This window comes from Haematobia irritans, chromosome 3 (assembly GCF_050003625.1).
Source record: "Haematobia irritans isolate KBUSLIRL chromosome 3, ASM5000362v1, whole genome shotgun sequence".
NCBI lineage: Eukaryota > Metazoa > Arthropoda > Insecta > Diptera > Muscidae > Haematobia > Haematobia irritans.
The window spans coordinates 67474773-67499922 of record NC_134399.1 but is presented as its reverse complement, the minus strand read 5'-3'; the positions used below and the strand labels follow the sequence as shown (position 1 = coordinate 67499922).

The window sequence follows — 25150 nt, the reverse complement described above, 5'->3', positions numbered from 1 at the left end:
TTATTGGTTTTGTTGATATATATAAAAAAATATTTATTCAATAAATAGGTAACAAGAGGGAAATAGCAATTATTGAAATACATACATACATTAGAGGAAGAACAATAAAATTAGGTACATTTTTATATTTACAAATGAAAAATAGAATACTCATTGGATTTTCTTGTATTAATATTTGGTTTCTAGCATTAGTCCTTATTGGGCTTTTACTTCATTCTCAGCTTCGTTGAAAATTATGGGAATTTCGGGACCATCTTCGCCAACTTTGTAGCTAATTGATTTTTGTGTTAAAACCTCATAGACTTCCGAAACACTAGTTGTTGAGGGTGACTCTGATGCCATGTCATCCATTAATGTTGCCATTGTTGTGGAAGTAGGGGTATCAATTGTAGCCATCTCTATTGAAGGATCAGGTTGCTTTTCCGTGGTGGACCAATACGATTTCGAAGGGAAATTTTTTAGTTTTATCACTTCTCTTATGGTGGCCTTTGCCTTGTGTTCCTCTCCTTTATTTTGTAAGGCCATATTGGATTCTTGAGCAAAGTTTTTTAAATTAAGTGCTTTTGCATTTGTTTCCTTTCGCCGAGGTTTCCATTTTAATACCGGCTTCTCCGTGGTTGTTGTAGAGATGCTTAATCTCTTTCTATAACGACTGACAGCTCTTAAAGGTGTTTCAGTGGTCGATGTTGAAACGAATTGCTTATTAAGTTTGGATGTGGTAGAGCTAGTGGCTGTGGTTATGTCTGTTGATATACTACTGGAATTCGGTAAAGTGGATGTTGGATCTTTTTCGGTAGTGACTCTTGTCGAGAATACCTTAGGCCTTGCTGTAGTGCTTGATGTGAGTTTTGTCACTTTCACCCGTACTCTTTTTGTTCTGTTCGGTGGGACTTTGGTTTTAGATGTAGTTGCTAGAGTAGCACTATTTGTGGCTTCGGTGTCAATTGAATTTTCAGTTGAAATTTTAATGGTAGTGGAATGACTGGCATTCTGTTCTGAAGGCTGCGTTTGCTGAGTGCTGACTTCTTGTTCGTGATCATTATCCTCGTCGTTGTCGTAGCCCTCATAGGATTGTTGTAAATTGGCTGTTTTTCGTGGTGGAGGCAGTTGAGCCTCTATCGATTCGGTATGCTCATTCGTAGTATCTTCGCTAGTTGAGGCCTCCTGCTCTGATTGCAGTCCATACTGAAAATAAGAAGAGATAGACTTGGGTAACATAGTGATAATTACAATTACATTTATCAAATCTTGTCAGATCATGGATGCAAAAGATTCAGGGAATTGATTGCGAAACATTTATTATATAAATTCAATTAATTCAACAAAGTAACTGTGTAGCTACCTTTTGAAAATAAATCCAAATATCCATCAGGTATTAGGAAATTTTCCAAGGAAGATAGGTTTTCAGATTGTGGTGTATACGATTCGAGTTTGCTGGGCGTATTTTACACTAGTGACTCATATGTGGAATGTAGGAGGAAAGCAATTAGGTCTGAGGTTTCCTATATATAGAGATATATAGAAAGTTTTTCACCTCCCCGGTCGGAGACAGTGCTACATACATACCGAGGCTGCTGTGCGAACATAACCAGCTTGCACTAAGGGATTTAACGACGACAACTTTGGGCGCCTGTTGGAATCTTACAATGGAGTGACCTACTGATTTCATATTCTATGAATGCCGAAATTATATAAATCAGTAGAACTGGGTCAATGAATTCAGAAACTTTACCCATCGTCTCACAGTGGTTCCAAACCGCTTTTAGAAGTCCCTCTCGTAACAGTTCACGAGATATGGGACTTACAATTTTTTTAACTGCAAGTTCTTTAGATTAACGGCCACTTTCATGTAGCTCCGTTCGGCTTTAACTGCCAGTTAACAGAAAGTAAAGTGAAAATATATTCTCTCTGGTTAACTTTAACTGAAAAATCTTCGGCAGTTAAGTTCTTAACTGGCATATGGAATATATAGGCGAGATGACAGCAATGTCCATAATACGGGTTAAAAGTTCGTTAGTTAACGGAACAGTAACGGAGCTTCATGAAAATGGGGGTCTAAGTTATAGACTACACAATTTGGAATTTAAAACAAAAATCGTAATTTTGCCCACCTTCGAAGAAGGTACCTGCATTCTTTCTGTCCTAATTTTTTTCTAGGCTTGCTTCTTCTTATATTAAGCAATATTTCTTAAAATCATGGATATCGGTTCAGAATTGCGGTTTTGGGAGCTGTTAGCTCATACCCTCGAGGTGACCAACTTGCAAAGCCTATAGGCCATCCCACAAGGGAATCGCTTCAGCTTTCACACAAAGAATTATTTTGATATCTTTATCCATTAAAAATTCAGTATTATTTCCAAAAAGGGATTTGGAACCAATTTCAGCCGCTTTCATGAACGACCGCTTTTCTCATGATCATGTCGGTGAGAGGAATTTCTAAGTTATCATAAATGAGTTGCCGCTCCTTTCATACCTGCTAGTCGAATTTCTCCTATTAGATTAAACTTGCAGGCAGATTCGTGAAATTATCCCTGCGGATCCTAGGAACTAGGGATTGCAATGAGAATCAAAAAATCGACTTTTCGGCTTTTTCCAAATTTAGAAAAGTCGATTTTTCGGGTGTTAAAAGTTTAAAAGGTCGACGTTGGTCTTTTGCGAATTGCATCTTTTGTCGTTGGGGAATTTTCATCATATAGAGAGCTATATAAAATACCCCATTAAATTCCAATTCGCCTCACCGACGTTTTTTGTTAAAATTCGATTAGTCGATTTGACCCGGTTTTCAAGAGCTTTAAAAGTCGCTTGGCTTATTTTAAAAAGTCGATTAGTTGCCTTTGATTCTTCTACATTTTTTTTTGACAAAATGATTCGATTTTTTACTTTTTTAGGAACTGAAACTTGAAATTATTAAAATAGTCGACGAACCCCAGTGCACCACGTTGTTAAACCACTTCAACCAATGTAGGTAAAGGTACAGACAAGATGTGGATTACAATAAGACCCCTCTCGAATTCCGGAGGGAGGGTGCCGTGATAGTGACAGATCCGAAGAGATGCGCTTGGTTTTTTATCCGACTGTTGAACAAATCGATAGAGCTACAAGAAGATGACTACGGGCCAGCATCATAGAATGAAGCCGCCGAGTCGCGCCGCTGATTTCAGTCGCCGACGACCATTGTTTGCCAGTCGATGCCGCCGCCGAATATATCGACCCATCTCGACTCAAATTTAGCCGCCTATTAAACAAAAATATCGATTTAAATCAGAAAATTGTCGTGTTTTAGCCAAAATTTTGAACCTTCCATTCACAATTAATCAATTTCAAACTGCTGTAACAGTTTTGCAAAAATTTAGCTCAGAAAATTTTAACGAAGTTTGATTGTAGGACTGGTTGTACAACTAATCTCATTACCATTCGAACAACTGCAAATTGATTTTATAATGAATAATTGTCCGCCGCCGAATGGAAAAATGTATATTGGCTTAGCCGTCAAGCCGCCGCCGGAGGCAAACATTTAGTTGTTCTTGTTGTAACAGTTTTTAATGTAGTTTCATCCATTTTTTTCTATGTGTATAACATTATTGCGTAGTTCAACTAGTAGCCAGATCAAGGAACTCTGCAACAAGGATGGGGTGTGTCCAGAGTGATCTGGTGGTGAGACGGGTAGGCTTAGCCGGGCAAGCGAAAAGTTGACGAGTTGATTACAGATGGGACACGCGGCAGCTACGCTCTGGCATCGTGTTGGGAGGGTTCTTGTCCTTGGGAACCACCTGCACGTTGTTGGCGGCGTACCACTCCATGGCCTTTTTACCGTAATGGCAAGATGCCAAATCCGGCCAAAACAGTACGGAACAACCGTGTTTCTTCAGGAAAGGCAGCAGACGTTTATTCAAACACTCTTTCACGTAAATTTCTTGGTTGACAGTCCCGGAAGCTATGAAAATGCTGCTTTTCAAGCCACAGGTACAGATGGCTTGCCAAACCAGATATTTCTTTGCGAACTTTGACAGTTTTATGTGCTTGAAAATATCTGCTACCTTTCCCCTTCCTTTTGTCGTATAAAACTCCTGTCCCGGAAGCTGCTTGTAGTCGGCTTTGACGTAGGTTTCGTCGTCCATTACCACGCAGTCAAACTTCGTCAGCATCGTCGTGTACAGCCTCCGGGATCGTACTTTGGCCGTCGTATTTTGTTTATCATCGCGATTTGGAGTCACTACCTTCTTGTAAGTCGATAGTCCGGCTCGTTTCTTGGCTCGATGCACGGTTGTAGACGGTTTGCGGCATTTCGGAGAGAGAGGTTAGGGTTTCGCTTGAAACTACCGGCAACTCTCTTTGTCGTCTCAGCGGCTTCCGGTTTTCGATTACCCCCCGATCCAGACTTCCTGGCAGTCGACAAACGTTCCCCAAACACTTTAATTACATTTGTAACGGTTGATTTGGCAACTTTTAGCGATTTTGCCACCTTTGCATGCGAGTAGCCCGGATTTTCGCGATGCGCGAGCAACATTTTGATACGCTGCTCTTCTTGCTTGGACGGCATTTTGACAACTGAAGAGTGAATTCCAAAATCAAAATAGGAGCAACATTCTACACACACACACCTTCAAAATGAGGGGTGTTCAGGTTTTTTAAATGCAAAATTGAAAGAAATACGTCAAGTTTATATTGACCAAAGTTTGACCGTATCACCCTTTAAATGGGTCATATTGGCAGTAAGAGCTGACAGGTAGCCAGAGGCATATCAACAGATTCTAGTTCCCCTGGAATATGTAAGATGCTTACTAGACTTGCTAACTCATCCGTTTCGCAGTTCCCCGGCTATGAAAAAGAGGTCCATTGTCATTGAGGTAAACATGGAATCGGGCAGCACTCAGTGACCCTATACCTAATCTAACCTATCGACGGAGACAAATTAAGGATGATCTTGTATATAAGTAGGCATGGGAAATTTTCTATTGCATGGAAAAAGTGTAACACACAATCTATATTCTATTAAAACTTACATGTTGCGGCAATTCCCCTTGGTTCTCTTGTACATTTCCATATGAAACTTGCACTTGGTCGTTTTCATTGACATTCGCATATAGAGGATCTGGTTCGGAGTATCTTATATTGTCGTCCTCAGCCATTTGTTCACTTTGCTCGAAAGGCTTGTGACTGCGTGGCGTTGGTATATCTTCCCTTTCTCCATTTACCACAGCAGGGAAAATGGCAATTGGTTCTCGCATTGTGGTCGTGGTGTATTGGGGTTGACTCAATGGTTGGTAATAGTGCTGGTATTGAGGTTTCTTCAGAGGTGGTACTGGAGTTACATGAATCACTCTATGTTGTTCGATTTCCGTAATGGGGAAAACAAATTTCTGAGGTGCTGGAGGTAATTTATGGAATTGTTGTTGTTGTTGTTGTTGCTGTGGCAATTGGAAATGTTGCTCATGCCCATTGTGTTGTTGTCCATTGTATATATGGGCAAAATGTAAAGGTTGAGGAGTTACTATTTGAACATCAGCTACTGGTGTTGTTGCCGGTTTATTTTCACCATTTGGAGAATTTTCATTACTCTCTGTAACATTGGGCATAAAAAAGTGGTGATGATAGTGATGAGTAATTAAAGCATTCGCGGGATCCTTTGGCAAATAATGTTCCTGTGATGGAAAATATTCTGGTAATTTGGAAAAATCTTGATGATGTACAAAACCAGGATTTACAGCAGGTATATTATATTCCTGATGATGCTGACCATGGTGAAATAGATTAGGCTGTGTTGCCTTTGTGTAAGCATCAGGTCGAGGAAATTGCGTTTGCTGGTAGGCTGGTACGGTGGGTGGTCTATATGTGGATGGAGAAGGTCTTTGATAAAGGTGTGGTTTACCAAACATCATGGTTAACAAATTGGGAAACAATTCTATTTTAGGTGCTGCCTTTTGCACATAGGCTCCCTTGTAGTATTCACCAATATTTAATTGATCTGGAAATGGGCGTGGTGAATTCGTCAATATCGGTGTCGATGGGTATGATGGTGGTTGTGGTGGTGGTGAGCGATATACACCCCGTATAAATGTTGGCTGAGGCATAGGAGTCACTTGTGAGGGATGTTGTTGTTGTTGGTGATTGAATTGACGTATACTTCTTAAGCCATCTTGACGACGATCAGCAAAATCATCATCCTCATTTTCCGTAAGAATTTTCCTAAAACTATTCGGATAATCATGTTCCTTTTGTATGAAAGTTTGTATATTGTTCGGTTTTGAATTCTCCAAAATGGTTCTCTTGTTGGGACCTCCCCTCACCACTATTTCACTTGGTGTTGCTGAGGTCATGGGACTAACACTAAATTTCATTTCATAGTGAAATTTTCTGTTTAGATCACGATGTCGTATTTTTTGAACATGCCATGTGGCCACCATATTATTTTCCCGGGCACATTCATAGTCACAATTACCCTCGACAAAACGATATTGACCATTTGCCATGGTTTCTAGACGTCCTTGTGCTAATGTCACTATATCGCCAAAACGAGAATCAATTGGCTTAGGTGATCGCATGTAAGGTGACTGTAGGAAGTCATTGTATTCTTTGACTTTACTGGAATAGAAAGAAGGGTAGATATATCAATCAAAAGATTCGTGATTGTTTAGTCTTAAATGTTATATAAATTTGCACTTCAAAGAAGAGCATACCCGGTTCCAGAGATTATTCCCCATATTCATAAAAGTTAATGTAAACTTCAAACCTACTATTACACACATTCTTTTTTTTCTGATTACAAATTTAATTGATGCTCATTGCAAAACCCAAATATTTTCTTACGTAACTATTTTCAATTACTTTCTTAATTGACTTACTTTCTTGATTGACGTAGTGCTTGATTAAAAAAATGATTATTTCCAATAAATGTATTTTTAACTTACTTACTGACAGTCTTCCGAGTTTGATTAAAAAGTTGATTGTATCAATACTATTTTGTAAACATTAATTAACTTAATATTTCTATCTTGATTAAAACGTTTATTGTATCTATTCATTTATTAATTGAACAACTTTTTAATTGGAAATATTTTTTTCTGGAGCTTTACAAATTCCTTCAATAAACTATCAGTTGATTCTAGGAAACAAATTTGAATTTATTCGTTTTTTCTAGATTTTTTTGTTCATGACATAGGAAAAAACAAGTATACATAGGAAAGAAAAAAACAAGATCGGCCAGGCCGAATCTTATGTACCCTCCACCATGGATTGCGTAGAAACTTCTACTAAAGACTGTCATCCAACACTTGCCGATGGCGGTAACACTTGCCGATGCCAAGGTATCTTAAAAAATCATTAACACCGTCTTCTAAATTGTAAGTTAGTCCATACGGGGGTGGGATAATCCACTGCTGAAAAACTTTTTGGTGTTCGGTCGAAGCAGGAATCGAACCCACGACCTTGTGTATGCAAGGGGGGAGCCACCACGGTGGCTCCCAAATACGTATATAATTCAGTTTGACAAAATTTTCTATAAAAATAAAAATTTGACAAAATTTTCTATAGAAATAAAAATTTGACAAAATTTTCTATAGAAATAAAATTTTGACAAAATTTTCTATAGAAATAAAATTTTGTCAAAATTTTCTATAGAAAAAAAAAATTTTGACAAAATTTTCTACCGAAATAAAATTTTGGTATATTATTTTTGGCGATATGGACCAATTTTTGTGTGATTGCTGTCGGCTATATATAACTATAGACCGATATGGACCAATTTTTGCATGGCTGTTAGCGGCCATATACTAGCGCAATGTATCAAATTTCAACCGAATCGGATGAATTTTGCTCCTCCAAGAGGTTCCGGAGGTCAAATCTGGGGATCGATTTATATGGGGGCTATATATAATTATGGACCGATGTGGACCAATTTTTGCATGGTTTTTAGATATCATACACTAACACCACGTACCAAATTTCAACTGGATCGGATGAATTTTGCTCCTCTAAGAGGCTCCGCAGGTCAAATCTGGGAGTCGGTTTATATGGGGTCTATATATAATTATGGACCGATATGAACCAATTTTTGCATGGTTGTTAGAGACCATATACTAACACCACGTACCAAATTTCAACCGGATCGGATGAATTTTGTTCCTCCAAGAGGCTCAGGAGGTCAAATCTGGGGAACGGTTTATATGGGGGCTATATATAATTATGGACCTATATAGACCAATTTTTGCTTGATTGTTAGATACCATATACTAACACCACATACCAAATTTCAACCGGATCGGATGAATTTTGCTCCTCCGAGAGGCTCCGCAAGCCAAATCTGGGGGTCGGTTTATATGGGGGCTATACGTAAAAGTATGGCCCATTGCAATACCATCTGACCTACATCAATAACAACTACTTATGCCAAGTTTCAAGTCGATAGCTTGTTTCGTTCGGAAGTTAACGTGATTTCAACAGACGGACGAATGGACATGCTCAAATCGACTCAGAATTTTACCACGAGCAATATTTCGATGTGTTACAAAAGGAATGACAAAGTTAATATATTTTTCAAAATTTAAAATAAAAAACTTAAGGACGACATTCTAACTTCAGTATGATCTTTCATAACAAAATGTATCAAAAGGCATATACAGTGAGCGTCAAAATAAACTGTACAGATGGTTTGCTTTAATTAACAGTATTGAGTTTTACATTTTTGATGTGTAAGTTTAAGTAGAGACTTCATGCTCTATAGCTAAATCAAATAATGTTTAATAAAATCGTAGATAAAAAGCGTGAAACAAAAAGTATTTTGAAAAAAAAATAATAGTATGTAAAGATTATTTTGACGCTAACTGTATATTTATAACAAATATATTGACAACTACTACAGCAGCTGCGTTGGCAGAATTTTTTCACAAAAAAAGCAATTAGATTTCCCCCAAAAATAGTTAAAACAAGTATATACAGCAGTAAGTTCGGCCGGGTCGAATCTTAAATACCCACCACCATGAATCAAATATTAGGGTTTCCTTTGAAATTTTAGGGGGGTTCGATGACAGATCAAGCAGAGCAGTTCAACTAGTATACTCCCCGAAGATAAATTTAAAGATTTTACCTATGAAGACTATATCAGATTCTGGATTTATAAGAACCATTTTTGTTTGAGTTTTAGAGGAATCATTACCATCTCTTGTAAGTCACCCGAGAAGTAAAATCTGGAAATTTCACATTAAGTTTCAAGCAATTTTCATGATCAGTGCGCCTTCCATACCTCCAAGAAGTGAAATCGGTCTATATGGAGGCCTTACCAAATGGACCGATAAAGACTAAATCCGATACCCGTTCTTGTGAGCCTAAAATACCAGAATATTTACAATTTCAGGCAAATTGGATAAAAACTACGATTTCTATAAGCCCAAGACCTCAAACCGTGGGATCGGCTATATAAAAACCTGGACCGATATATCCCATCTTCGAACTTGACCTGCCTGCAGACAAAATACAAGTTTCTGCGAAATTTCAGCACGATTGCTTTATTATCGAAGAATATAGCGTGATTACAACAGACAGACAGCCAGACAAACGACATGGTTATATCGTCTTAGAATTTCTCCTTGATCAAAAACCCAGCAAAAAAGCGTCGCCAAAAAAGTAATGAAAATGTTCTTTTTGGATCCGGAAGTGGTGCAAAATTGACACAGAAGCGATGAATTTAACATGGGCTTGTCATAGGACGGATGTCCTCCATTTCAACAGCCGTTGCACTGAATTTGCATCACTTCTTTAGGGGTAATCCGAATTCAGTGTTTTGGATGTAAATTAAAGAAATTCTGTTATATTTTGTCAAATAAATAATTTTTAATGGATTCTAACGCTTGTCGGAAACGTTTGACCTCAAATATATTCAAAAATTCACAATTTTTTCAGACAGAATTTAACATTTTTTCGACAAAATTTAAATGATTTGTACCATTTTATGAATTCTTACTCTGTTTTTAACCTATTTGAAACAAAAAAGTTAAAAATACCCATTAAGAGTATGAACAAATCAAGTTATAAAAAATTGAATCAAAAGAACTTCCTGGGTAGTAAAAATAAACAACATCAATGGGAGTGCATCTTCTGGAAGTGCTTTTAAAGTTGTGCCTTTGGAAGAACTTCCAATTTTTTTTTGCTGAGAATATATATACTTTATATAGTCGGAAATCGATATTTCGATATGTTACAAACGGAATGACAAATTTATTATATCCCCATCACCACTCTATGGTGGTGGGTATAAAAAGAAACTAAAGCTAAAACTTGTTTGTACCAAAATTCGCATTTTTAATTCAAATATAAAAATCTAAAAACTTTAGTTCACTTAAAATTCATTTAAATAAATTGTGATCGTTCACCAATCTGGTGAATGTCTCTGGAGATAGATTTCGATTTGTTGTTGCATTAGTGTAGTAACGAAACGAAATCAAAATATAAGATTAAGGAATTGTAGTTATGTGAGAAGATGATGCACAAAAAATGTTTCAATTTGGAAGGTTTAATTCTGTATGTAATTTCCATAGGATATTAACAAATAAGACCCTAATTGAATTATTTCACCCCGTCAGATCTGGACTAAAGACCATGGAAACTTGCATTAGCCACCAAAGAAACATATGTTTAGTTAGGCTTGTGGAGATGGGTATCTGACGTTTTCTTTTCAATAACTTAATATACCAATTCTTCATATCCAAAAAGCTCGCATTTAACTTGTAATAAAAGCAAAGTATTGATATCAGGCATTCATAAAAATTATACTGATTTTAATTGAACTTTTGTGAGACTATGACAATATTTATGTCATATTCGCTTCGTTCGCTTACCCGATAAATTGATGATGTGGACCTATTGTTGCTTAATGAAAAAAAAAACAGAAAAAACTTAAAGCTAAATGTATTGTTCTCCGCTAAATGAAAAAAAAAAAACACCAGATCTAGCGAGAAAAACAGCCAAATTGGCAATTTTGTACCAATGGGTGAAGATGCTTTCCTATTTAGATGCGCAATCCTATTTCGATTTTTAATTTTTTTTTATGCATGACCAAAATTAAATACAAAGTGAAATATCGTGATCATTTAGTTTTTGTTTTCATAGCAATAATAATATTATTTATTAATTATAATTCAATCTTTCCATTGAAATGAGATCATTTGATTTAAAAACATTACGTCATTTACCTAATCTTCATACAGAAAAAATATTTTCAAAGCGGTTGCTTATTTAAGATAATGATATTTGTGAGAAGAACCTCTACTAAAATGCTTTATTAAGATGCTGATCTCATTTGATATTTCCATTGATTCAATTGCGAATTAATTGATTTTGATCACAATACTTAATTACGTTTTTAATTGAGATAATTCATTATTTATTGTATTATTGTTTATTTATCATTACTTCACCTTTAGATGAATTAGTTTTCTTGTAATTTTGTTAGATTTAGTTTTCTTGTATTTTCCTTTTATAATCATATTTGGAAATTTAAAGTATATATATATATAAACAACTTATTTCCAATCAACATTTTTTTGTTTTGATTTTTCGCAAAAGTTTATTTATGGGAATTTAGAGTCATTTTTTTAGGAAAATTAGAGTCATTTTTACAACTTTTCGACTAAGCAGTGGCGATTTAACAAGGAAAATGTTGTTATTTTGACCATTTTTGTCGAAATCAGAAAACATATATATGGGAGCTATATCTAAATCTTAACCGATTTCAATAAAATTTGGCACACTTGACTACACTACTAATTGTACTCCTTGTTTAAAATTTCAACCAAATAGGGGCACAATTCTGGCTTCTGGGACCGTATTAGTCCATATCGGGCGAAATATATATATGGGAGCTATATCTAAATTTGAACCGATTTCAATCAAATTTGGCATACATGACTATATTACTAATTGTACTCCTAGTGCAAAATTTCAACCAAATTGGGCCAAAACTCCGGCTGCTGGGGCCATATAAGTCCATATCGGGCGAAAAATATATATGGAAGCTATATCTAAATCTGAATCGATTTCAACCAAATTTGGCACGCATAGCTACAATCTACTCCCTGTGCAAAATTTCAACCAAATTATGCCAAAACTCTGGCTTTTAGGACCATGTTAGTCCATATCGGGCGAAAGATATATATGGGAGCTATATCTAAATCTGAACCGATTTCAATCAAATTTTGCACACTGGACTATACGACCAGTGCTATGTTTGTGCAAAATTTCAAGCAAATCGGTATAAAACTCTGGCTTCGGCGAAAGATATATATGGCAGCTATATCTAAATCTGAACCGATTTCTTCCAAAATCAATAGGGTTCTATTCTGACCCAAAAGAGGAACTTGTGTCAAATTTGAAGGCGATTGGACTTAAACTGCGACCTAGTCTGTCTGTGAACACAAAAATGTGTTCACAGACAGACGGACGGACGGACAGACGGACATGGCTAGATCGACTCAGGAGTCCACCCTGACCATTTTTGCCAAAGACACCATGTGTCTATCCCGTCTCTTTCTGGGTGTTGCAAACATATGCACTAACTTATAATACCCTGTTCCACAGTATGGCGCAGGGTATAAAAATTATGCATAGGGGATGTTCCGCTATTCGGAATCGTGAATCGCAAAATTTTCGTTTGGCGATATTATTATATTGTATTGGAATATTATTGTACACAGAAACACAGAAATCTGATTCAATCACGAAATTATTTGGTACAATTAATTTTTTAATTGAAATGTCTTCAATCACGAAAATCAATCACTGTTGTAATTGGATATAAAAAATACTTGATTAACAAATTAATTGATTTCATTAGGAAATTTTAATTAACTTTTTAATTAATAAAATTAATTGATATCGATTGCAAAACTCAATTAATGTTTTATTTAAAAAGTAACTATTTTCAATTGCTTTCTTAACTTATTTCATTAGGAAATTTTAATTAACTTTTTAATAAATTTAATTAAAAATTTAATTGATGTCGATTGCAAAACTCAATTAATTTTTTAATTAAAATCGTAACTATTTTCAATTACTTTCTTAACTTATCCCCATTTTCATGAGAGAAGATATTTGTAATTTACTTTCTTTTGGCTGCTAGTTAAAGCCTAACAGAGCTTCATGAAAATAGCCCTTAATGTTTTTAGTTTAAATAAATTATTTCAATTAAATGTTTAGTTATTATTTTTTTAAATTGACTTAGTTCAATTCAATTTTTTAATTGGAAAAATTTTGGTGATATTTTTTGTGTGTGTATTATGCCACCTATATAATCAATCCGTTGCTTCTTATTTTCTAAGATTGTTGTCATCATAACTTCACTTCCTTGTGTCTGTAACATCTTCTATTATTGTGTGGTTTAACATAAAAATGTCAACTCACCTAAAATTTCCAGTAATGATACCATTTGCAGCATTCGTAAAAAGTGTTAAATATGTCACATGTTTTAACGTACGTTCCCAGGGCCGTGCTACTGCAGTATCATTGGTGGCATTACTACTGTTGGGCAATGTTGCATCTGCGTAAGCGTTTTCGTCATAGAAAATACGTTTGCCACTCAATTGTAGGCCTTGTTTAGGTGTTAAGATTAAATCACGATTCACAATGGCAAGCACATTGTGGAGCTGAAATAGATATCAACATAGATGATTATTAGCAGAGTATACAATATATATATTTTCATTTTAAAGGGGACTCATACTACTTTAAGAATATATTAAAAAATTTTAACGTTTTTCTAACAAACATAATTTAAGAACAAGCTTATATTGTGACTTGGTTTTTAAAAATTGTATACCAGTGAGATAGATCTAATGTTGGACGGGGCCGTTACCCAAATTTATCGGTGCTTCCAGTGATGCTACTATATTTCTAGCTCTTGTCGACAAATCAGTATATTTTCGTCTTTAAAAATCCCCAACGTGAACCAATCGATTTTCCCCATAAAATCCGAAACAAATTTTTGAAAATTTTGAACACTGAAAAACGAACGCTAATTTTAACATTGCAAAAAATTATTTGTTTCTAATTAAATTTTATTTTTTTTTTTTGCGAAATTTTCCATAGCTCAAAGAAATTTACTTTTTTTTTAAATATGTCTCAAACATTTTTGAACTAAACGTGGGTTCAATGACCGTACACATAAGTTCAATATGAACTAAAGTTTAGTTAATTTTTTCTTCTATGATGGGGCGTAATTTCGGGAATTGCAGTTAGGAAGTATAACAGGACATTAAATTTTCCTGGTTTTAACAACGCTTTGTGGATATCTCAAAATGTGGAGTACAATTTAGTTCAATTTTCGCACGAGGTACTTCATTCTTCCTATAAAACAATTTTTCTTTCTTTTAAATGACTTACAAAATGTAGTAATTTGTAAATACCCAAGGTTGCTGGGTGCTTGCACACAAAAATTTTTTTTCTGATTCAATCACGAAATTAATTGATCCAATTAATTTGAGGTCAATTGAAAAATTAATTGAAGGTCAATTAAAAAATTTGTAAAATCAATGAAATTTTTAATTGGATATTTTTTAAAACTTTTTGTTTCTTGGTGTTTTATTCGATCTTTTTCTTTAATAAATGTCAATAGTTTTATTAAGATTGAGACCTTAGTTTCCTTTATTTATTTTTAATCCATCATTCCTAATATTTCGCAATTATCATTGAATTGCTTCTTCAGAGGCGATTTGATATATGAGCCATTGTTAAAAAGAACTTCACCACTTGGACTGAATAGTCTAAGTGAGCCTAAAAATATTTGGTTGCCACTATACCTAACCTAGCTTAGTAAATGTCATAAACCCGAACAATATCCTTAAATTTAAATTATTTTTTTAATATCCCAGCAAAAAAAAAAAGCTTGCAAACAAGATCCCCAACTTATGATCTTTGGATCCTCTCCAATGAATTTTATATGGGCTTGTCATAGGAGGGAAGTACTTTATGTTCGCATCCTTTGTATTGCTTTATAAGTTGTTCCTTGGAAGTTAATTTGAATGAAGGAATTAAAAAAAAGCTTTATATTTTTATCCACATTTTTTGTAACACATTTATTTTCTTATTAGCAAATTTTTACAATTTGAAAAACTTTTTCGCTCCGACCGGGGATTGAACCTGGGTCTGTTGGCACCATTACAGAACGCCTTAGCACACTCAGCCACAAACGCCGTTGAACACGAAGCATCGAAACGTCAATGCAAATTTTTGGAATATGATAGTAATATAACAGCAAGGCCTTACATTCTAACTACTTCTCGAGATGTTTTATTATTAGTATGAATGAAAAAATAAAGAACACAGGTTCAAATCTCACTAGTAGCAAATTTTTTTTATCAATTATTTTTTCAGAAGATTGTGTTTTATGTCGTACATCGTTTTTATCTTGTTATTTTCGGCGTATACATTTTGTAGAAATATATTTTTTCCATTTAAACTCAATAAAAAATTGAAAATTCTAGTAATTTGAAAAACCTTCTCAATTGAACTTCCATGGAATTTTCATTCTTATATTTTAATTTTTTGTTGATTTTCTTTCTTTCATTTAATTGTCCAAAATTTAAAGTTTGGCTTTTAACCGCCAAATAGCTTTGTTTTGTTTATGTGAATCAAAACATTTTGTGTTTTTTGCCAAATAAATAATTTTTATATGATTTTTATTACATTAACGCATGTCTGCAACGTTTGACAAAATTTAAATAATTTGTACCATTTTAATAATTCTTGCTCTGTTTATACCTATTTGAAAAAAAAAAAATATTAAAATTAACCCTTTAAAAATATGAAAAAAAAGTTATAAAAAAATTAAGTTAAAAGTAATTCCTGAGTAGTTAAAATAAAGAACATCTTTGAGAGGACGTTTTTGGAAGGGCTTTTAAAGTTGGGCCTATAGAATAACTTCAAAGTTTTTTTGCTGGGCTAAAAGAGAATTGTGTCTTAAAGGTGTCTTTACTTCAATTCTCCGCTTCTTTGGTTCGGAATCAATACCAAAATTATTAGAACCAGGCATGTTTTTTTCGGTGTTAGCATTTAGGTGAAATAATTTTCTTGTAATTTTATTAGAGTTCATGCACAGAAAAAATTTAGTTAATGTGGTATCTCAATGGACTGCATAGTCTAAGTGAGCCTCAAAACTTAATCGGACTGCCATTTTAACTTAACCTAACCTAACCATACTTGATACTACACTGAAAAAAATATTTACGTGATATTAAAGATTACGCAACCTAAATTTTAGGATACGAAATTTACAAAATATTAAGGACAAATTTCTTTAAAATAATGAAATTTAAATTAAAATAAAGTTTATAATCTTTGCTTCAAAATTTTGTTAATTAAATTTAGGACACAAATTTTGTAAATTTGCGTCCCTCCGTTAAAGTCCATGTCTTTTAACTAAGGCTAATTTTCCTTAAAGTAAAGAAACACATTTTTGATTTCAAGAAATTGTCCTTAAATTAACTGAAATATTGAAACTTTAGATTTAAGATAAAAATGCTTCAAATATAGGCTAAGACTTATTTTGAGGATTTAGCGACTTTGGTTTAAAGTTTTTTTGGAATTAAGAAAACATTTTTTACTTTGAAGTATCCGTTATAATTTGGATTTTTGAACTGGTATTTGTTTGTACGTGAGTACCTTTATTAATAAACCGTTATAATTTAGAGAATGAAAAGAGAATGAAAATTTGATAAATGAGATCTGTATCCTAATTTTAATTTTATTGGTCCTAGATTTAAAGCCAGATAGGTCGTTAAAAATTTCTTTATTTTAGAGAAACCGCATCGTTGGCTCGGAATCAATACAAAAATCCTTAAAGGAAGATCAAAATCTTTGGATTTTTTTGAGTGTAGGTGACAAATTTGAATTTATTTTTTTTTTGCTTTTTATTCGAGTTCTTTAAAAACGGGTTAACGACAACTAAACTTTTCAAATTCATTTCTCTTTAAGTAAAAACGTCTTTAAAATACAGTATTGCGAACATCTCCCTTTTTAAACGCTTTTTTGCTTTGTAGTAACGATACAAAAATTCAATAAATTTTAAGAAAATTTCATTAATTTTGAAGAATTTTTCAGAATTAATCAAGCCAAGTTGGCCTTAGACCAACCAAATGTTCTTTCATATCAAGATACCCATTTTTAAGCCGAATCATTTAACTACAAGGAGCTACCGTGGTGCAATGGTTAGCATGCCCGCCTTGCATACACAAGGTCGTGGGTTCGATTTCTGCTTCGACCGAACACCAAAAAGTGGATTATCCCACCTCAGTAATGCTCAGTAATGGACATTTCTGAGGGTTTCAAAGCTTCTCTAAGTGGTTGCACTGCAATGTGGACTCGGCTATAAAAGGAGGTCCCTTGTCATCGGCTATAAAAGGAGGTCCCTTGTCAGTGATACCTAACCTCACCTAACTACAAAGGATAAAACCCTTCATTAAAAAAATGGAAATGCATCTTGTATGCTACTGATTTAACATTTTCGTGTATTTTCCAATTGTAATTATTGAATAAATTGATTAGTGAATCTAGTCTCACGAAGACTTGTTCAGCAGCGGACTTAGGCCCAAACTAACTAAAGATTCTGAAGAAAGCGGATATCTAAGGATCCCAGATGGCAATCTCATTTAGAGGAATCAAGACCAATCGACGAGTCACAATAGAGAAGGAACTTAGACTCCAATGGGAATTTCGCACACACACACTTACAATTGCTATACTTACATCGGTAGGTTAGGTTAGGTTATGTGGCAGCCCGATGTATCAGGCTCACTTAGACTATTCAGTCCATTGTGATACCACAGTGGTGAAATTCTCTCTTATCACTGAGTGCTGCCCGATTCCATGTTAAGCTCAATGACAAGGGACCTCCTTTTTATAGCCGAGTCCGAACGGCGTTCCACATTCTAGTGGAACCACTTAGAGAAGCTTTGAAACCCTCAGAAATGTCACCAGCATTACTGAGGTGGGATAATCCACCGCTGAAAAACTTTTTGGTGTTCGGTCGTAGCAGGAATCGAACCCACGACCTTGTGTATGCAAGGCGGGCATGCTAACCATTGCACCACGGTGGCCCCTACTTATCGGTAAACGAGAGAATGAATAGCGAGAGGTTATGTGTGATGAAGATGAGTTTCTTTATTGATGAGACGGGAGTGGAAAGACCTGATGTAGTTGACAGTAGAATCCAGAAAGAGGCTAATCGAAATGACAGTAGCGCGGACGACCTCGGTGGAAACAACAAATATTGGCCGTCACCATACACACAAAAAAATTTTTTTCTGATTCAATCACGAAATTAATTGATCCAATTAATTTTTTAATTGAAATGTCTTCAATCACAGAAATAATAGTATCAATTAAAAAATTAATTGAAGGTCAATAAAAAAATTAATTGATCCAATTAAAATATTAATTGATACTATTAATTTTTGTGATTGATTTTTGTTTCAATTAAAAAATTTGTTGAATCAATTAAATTTTTAATTGAAAATTTTTTAAAACTCAATTAAAATTTTAATTGAAAAAATTTTCGTGAAAATTTTTTCTGTGTAATGAATAAAATACTGTTTTTCCTTAATCTTTACTGAGAGAATTATAGTCTAATATTTCAATATGGTAAACTTCGTTCTAATCTGTTACAGGGTAACATTTATTCTAATTCAGTTCATTAATTCAAATTCAGTACGGTTATTATTAATTTGTATTTCATATTAATTGTAATTAATTCAAAGTGGAATTCAAAAACTACATTCAACAATTGTAGTTAAATTGGAGTCAATATTTAATTTGTATATAAAACAAATATTTCCGACCTACATTTTCAATTTTATTTTTAATATTTTAATATAATTTAATTTACATTTTTCGAAAAATCGAAAAACTACTTTGTGTGAAATTCGAATTTAGTAAAATTTTAGGCTTCATGTGCCTATAACTAGCGTTTTTAGATCAAGTCACTAAATTAAGCGAAGAAACATTTTCATATTAGTAATACGAATGTTTTATTTGCTTTAATGCCCGACAACTTTCTTTTTTTTTTTGAGTGTACTTTTCAAAAACACATTACATATTAAACTTTCCATTAAAAATCCCTTTCAATTCAATAACTTACTGTTGACAAAATTAATAAAATTTTTATCAAACTCCGAGCTTTAAACACAATTTGGTAATCCATGGTCCAAAATTGTGTGCATCGAAAGTATTTGCATTTGGTGGATGTTTTTCTTTTCTATTTTCTTTCTTCTTTCACCAAGTTTAAAATTTATAAAAAGACACTCATTAAAAAAATTGCATAACTTTGTATTATTATTATTTATTTTTATATTTATTTAATTAGAGCCAAAAAGTTATGTTTGCTTTTATTTGTTTATTTTTTAAGATTTATTTTTTTGCTTTGATTAAGACGCACTCATCATTTCTTTGTGGGGTTTTACGTTCACTGTCTGACAACCTGTCGCAACGCGTAAATAACAACAACTGAATTGTGGAAGCATTCAGCAGGGCATAATAAAATGTTCCATTGCGTTTAAGCCACTGTTTTTTCCAAATGCCCGCCAAAAATTACAATTGCTACTTGCCACCAACTCACTGGCCCAAGTCTTACTTGGTGCTGTGCTTTCCGTCTGTAAGTTTTCTTTTTTTTTGAGGGAGTCAGACTAGAAAACTCTATGGAAGGGAGAGAAAAGCCTCATAAATTGACAGAATACACTGAAAAATAGTTTACTCAAATCGAAAAATGTTTTATTTTTTTGACTTTGCGACCTAAGATTTAATTGAAAAATTAAATTAAAACATTCCAGAAGTTCTCTTAGGTTGAAATGGAATTGATAGTGGTCGACTGAACACTCTGTCACTGAAGTATATTGAGTAATGTACACGCAGAGAAGGAATATGATCACCTCAAACATGTTTCAAGACCAAAATGTTATTTTTGTATGGTGACCATGTAACATGTTTGTCACTAAAATGTTATTTTCTCGTCAAATATAACCTGCTTGCCGAAATCAGATACATGATTTCCGAGAAAATAACATGGTTGCGAAAACCATGTTACATGGTCACCACCCAAAAATAATATTTTGCTCTTAAAACATGTTTAAGGTGATCATATTCCTTCTCTGGGTGTATAATATCCCAGCAAAAGAAGCGTCGCCAACAAGGTAGTGAAAATGTTCTTTTAGGATCCGGAAGTGGTGCGAAATTGGCGCAGAAACGATGAATTTAACATGGGCTTCCACCATTTCAACAGCCGTTGCACTGAATTTGCATCACTTCCTAATGTTTGATTCGAATTCAGTGTTTTGGATGTGAATTAAATAAAAATTGTAATATTTGCCAAATAATTTTTTTTAATATTTTTTTATGATTTTTAATACATTCATAGGTTAGCTTGTGTGAAACGTTTGACCTCAAATATTTACAGAAATTCGCAATTTTTCTAGAATGAATGTAGCATTTTTCGAAAAAAAACTTTAATAATTTTTATCATTTTATTAATTCTCACTGTGTTTTAACCCATTTGAAACAAAAAAGTTAAAATTACCCATTAAAAACATGAAAAAATGCGAGTTATAAAAAATTGATTAAAAGAAATTCCTGTGTGTTAAAATAAAGAACATCTTTAGGAGACATTTTTGAAAGTGCTTTTAAAGATTTGCCTTTGGAACAACTTCCAAGATTTTTTTGCTGGGATACTATAAAAATTTTCTGCATAGTGCCGGAATCATCTGCACCGAAAGAATTTTCTTCGTAAAAAGAACGAAAAATTTCGTTAAAAGTACGAAATTTGTCATTGTTTTACAACCAAAGAAACTTTTCATTAAAAGTACGAAATATTTCGTACTTTTTACGAAGAAAAGTTCTTCCAAAATTTTCGTAGTTTGTAAGAAAAAAATTCGTACTTTTTATGAAGAATCTTCGTACTTTTTATGAAGAATCTTCGTACTTTTTATGAAAAATCTTCGTACTTTTTATGAAACAATTTCGTTCTTTTTATGAAAATGTTTCGTACTTTTTATGAAAAATTTTCGTAGTTTTTATGAAAAATTTTCGTACTTTTTATGAAAAAATTTCGTACTTTTTTCTGAAAAATGTTCGAAATTTTAGAAAAAAAATTTATAATCGAAAGTGCATGTGGTTGTAGTTGCAAGTGTGAAAAATGACATCACTACTTTACATCTTAAGTTTTTGAATAATTTTTAGTTTTATTGCTTCACTTTTATTCGTAGCGCGCTATCACCCAAATGAGAAGTAGCATAGACTTGAATAAAAAAATAGAATAAAGGAATACACTCAAGCACATTATAAAAGACAATTTAATGCCGCGAACGGAAATTTTACAACTTCAATGAAACTTCTTCGTTATTTCAAAGAAAATGTTTCGTACTTTTTATGAAGAAATTTTAACGCAGAATGTTTCGTAAAATATTCGTAAAAACTTCTTCACAAAATTCATGAAATGTGAAGAAAGTTTCGTTAAAGGTACGAACTTTTTACGAAGAAAAGTTAATGTAGAATGTTTCGTAGAAGTTTCGTATATTCGTAAAATGTTCTTCGTAAAATTTACGAAAATGAATGAAAATTTCGTTATTTTAATGAAGAATTCAGGAAGAATAGTTAATGAAGAATTCTTCGTAAAATTAACGAAGAGAATTCTTTCGGTGTGGTCACTGAGCTAAACTTTGGGAACTGCCGTAGGTATGACTAGAAAATACTTTGAAAAATGGACTCAAGTGTACCAACCACCGAAAGCATTTGTGTCTGCATTTATTTCAAAAGAAAGATATTCATGATGGAGTCTAAGCGTAATAGTGGGATTGCGATGGCGAATTAACACAACTCAAAGTATTTGTGCATCGCACCATAAATCGTTATAATGATACTGGCAGTGTTGTCAATGGTCTGAAAAAAAAAAAAACAAAAAAATAAACTGTACGAACGCATGAAATTGTTCGGGAAATGAAGGGTGGAATTCAACGAAATCCATGCAGTAGTAGCGGTCAATTGACTAAAGATCTGAAGATATCCTGTGAAAGGACGGAATACATAATGAGAAATAAAACGAGCCCGCGACAAAGGCCACTCGAAGAACCTGGTAAATTTCTAAAGATTGGTTTTTACGACGCGAAAAATGTCACAACTCAGCACTTCGTAAACTCCCAAAATTATAAATTACTTCATCGAGGGCACGGACGAAAATTGGAAATACCATGAATTATGAACCATCAAAGGATAAATATGAGGAAACGGTAGGTGTAATGGCGGATGCCGGAAAAGTATGGGTTGTTATTGCTGCTGAGTGTACCATGCGTATACAAGTAAAATGGTCCTGGGAGAATGGGACCCTGGAGCAGATACCAGAGGGAAATAACTGCTACATCGATGGATCGAAGATAGATGAAAGGTCGGGACTGGGCGTATATGTAGAACCCAGACACCGAGATCCTATTCTGATTACCGGACTACAGCACAATCCTGCAGGTAAAAGTGTGTGTCATGTTAATTGGCTCGGAAATAACACTCGGCTACAAGACGTGAACATCTTCAGAGATTCCCGGAGGCAAATTAATGCTCGATCGCAAACAGTATTAGAATGTAAAAGAATGAACAACGATTCCTCGGAATTCGGCGTAAAGGCAAATTGACTTACGAAAAGAGCTAGGACACATAGGGGGTGAACTTAGAGAACGCAAAACCAATAGGGACACATAAAGCGATGCGGACCAGTGGAACGGTCGGAAGGGCGACGAAAGTACTATGGGGTTGCCCAGATAAGAAAGAGTATGGAGAACTATTTACTCAAAGAGAGTAGGACGACAGTCAGGAAGGCCTTGGGAATAATGACCGGGCACCTGGAATTGAGAGCACATAGGTGCCGAATAGGAGCACCAGAGGATGGTGCATGTAAGACGGGGTTTGAAGATGATGAGACCTTGGTCACTGTCATGCCTTTACTAGACAAAAAGTTAATCGGGTGAATCGTGACTTGGGGGCTAATTACGGCATTCGATATCGAATTCATAATCGTATCGAAAAAATTGTTGATTCACTATTCTTACAAGGTGGTCCAGAAGCCTTATGTTGTCACGGAATGGTACGGTAATTGGTTGATCACAATCTCTTGGATATCGATCTAGCATGTGCACTTTTTATATGGTTCTTAGCCAAGCTGGGATGCTCGCTCCCGAACTCTTCTATGACCAATTTTTGTTTAACTTTTATTGGAGTTGCATTAGTCCTAACTATTCAAAATAGGTTCATTAAATGTAAACTAGCGTAACCCGGCCCGCTTTGCTGCGCCTTCCGAAGCATATTTTCGTCAACTTATGGCGATTTCGATTAGAATAAAAGGTGCAACATTCTCGAAATTGATTGTAAAATATGAAGCACACTGTCATAGATTTTGGATCCGGTATCCTTCACAATATTATGAATTAACGATAATTTTGCAATGACACTATCATTTGGGCGAAAATATAATAAGGAAAAAAGTAGTGTAACCCCAAGGCAACATATTATTTGCAAATCGAAAACGCCCTTAGTCAACCATATCCTTCGATCTGAAAACAAATTTGAAAAGATTTGAACTCTTGTAAAGAGTAGGGTCAGGGGAAGTATGGCACAAAAACTGAAGTACTGATTAATCACTCCATGGTTTTCACACACGTGTAAATTTCAAAATTTAAAAAAAATCGTACTAATTGCTTTTTCGCTTATATACAGAAATAGGGCGGTAATGCAGATGTAAAACAGACCGGCTTAACAAACGTCGGGTAGGGGGTGTTCCATTTCAACCAATTTTGTTGTTTTTTTTTTTTTAAATCGTTGGATCTTCTACATTTCCTGTGAATTTCAAGCGTGGTTTGTCAAGAGGAGGTATACTTCTCCTCAACATACCGTTCAATAAAAGTATTTAAAAATTAACCATATTAACATTTGTTAAAGTGTTGGACGCGGAGAACATGCCTTTCCCAAACATATACCGGAAAATGAAGTACCCTCTACGTTGCCTGTCAACTTAATCTACATTTAAGTTTTTTACTTAAAAAAGTCTGACAGAAGCCTGTGGAAAAAATCATAGAATTATGTACCGGGTTCCCATTTAATGACAATCCTCTACTTTCTATTTTCAAAAAATCGGGCAAAAAGGAACTCCCCTCCTTCGTTCCTCCCCGACTAGATATCGTAAATTCACGTACCCTATAATCATTTCACAAACTACCCAACTTCACTATGAAGGTTCAGTGGTTAAAACTAGAAGTGCCCATATGTAATAGGTACTTTTAGTAAAATGTGGTATCACAATGGACTGAGTTAGCCTGAAACTTAATCGGGCTGCCACTTTAACCTAACCTAAGTACACTATTCCCCTTCCCCAACCAGACATCAAAAAATCATGTACCCGGTATAAATTTAATCATCTTCTCCGAATTTCAAGCAAATCGCTTAAGTAACGGCATCGGGGGTCTCCCTCCCCGTCCCAATATCGATAAATGATATAGCGTGTATTGTGTAGACGTCCCAGAAAATCTCAAGCAAATTATAAGCCCAATTTGAAAACAGCATGGCAAGGGGAGGCCCCTCTTCACTTCCGAAATCAGATACCCATTATAATAATATAACCTACCCCACATCCTCTGTAAAATGCAAGTAAATTGGAAGAGTTTAATTGTTTCACGGTATGCATTTGAGGAGAAGTTAGTTATCCCTGTGCATTTTATTTTTCCCCGACCAAATATTAAAAAATCATATACCTCATATAAGTTTCATAATCTCTCCCAAGTTCTCCGTAAAATTTCAGTAAGTCGACAAATTTTAGTATTTTACTTAAAAAAAAAAAGTCGAACAAAGGGGAGGCGACCAAATGTCGAAAAATAAAGTAGCAGTTCTTCGCCTAGACGCCCCCTTCAACCTTCCCTGAAAATTTCAAGCAATTTCGATAATTTTGTTCCAATTTTCAAAAACTCGGGCAAGGGGTAGGTCCCTCTTCCCGTCAAAATATTAAAAAATCAGGTATTGATAACCTCACGGCGTGTTCTCTGTAAATCTCAAGTAAATCAGAGCATTTTTGTTTTTTACTGTACTTTGAACAAAAATCGTATAAAGTGGTGGTCCACCTCCGCGACCAAATAAAGTAGCGGGTCTT

The 25150-nt window shown here is 34.5% G+C and overlaps 2 protein-coding genes across 2 annotated transcripts in view; one reads left to right on the top strand and one right to left on the bottom strand.

The window, feature by feature from the left end:
* Positions 1-19463, bottom strand: LOC142228349 (uncharacterized). Its single transcript, XM_075298748.1, has 4 exons — positions 19118-19463; positions 13390-13631; positions 5004-6582; positions 1-1185 (listed from the first exon to the last, which is right to left on the bottom strand). The coding sequence occupies exons 1-4, from the start codon at positions 19178-19180 to the stop codon at positions 196-198; spliced, it is 2874 nt and encodes a 957-aa protein (XP_075154863.1). The 5' UTR covers positions 19181-19463; the 3' UTR covers positions 1-195.
* Cbp80 (Nuclear cap-binding protein subunit 1) overlaps positions 1-25150 on the top strand; it is a 71489-nt gene that overhangs the window by 4645 nt on the left and 41694 nt on the right. The window lies entirely within an intron of this gene.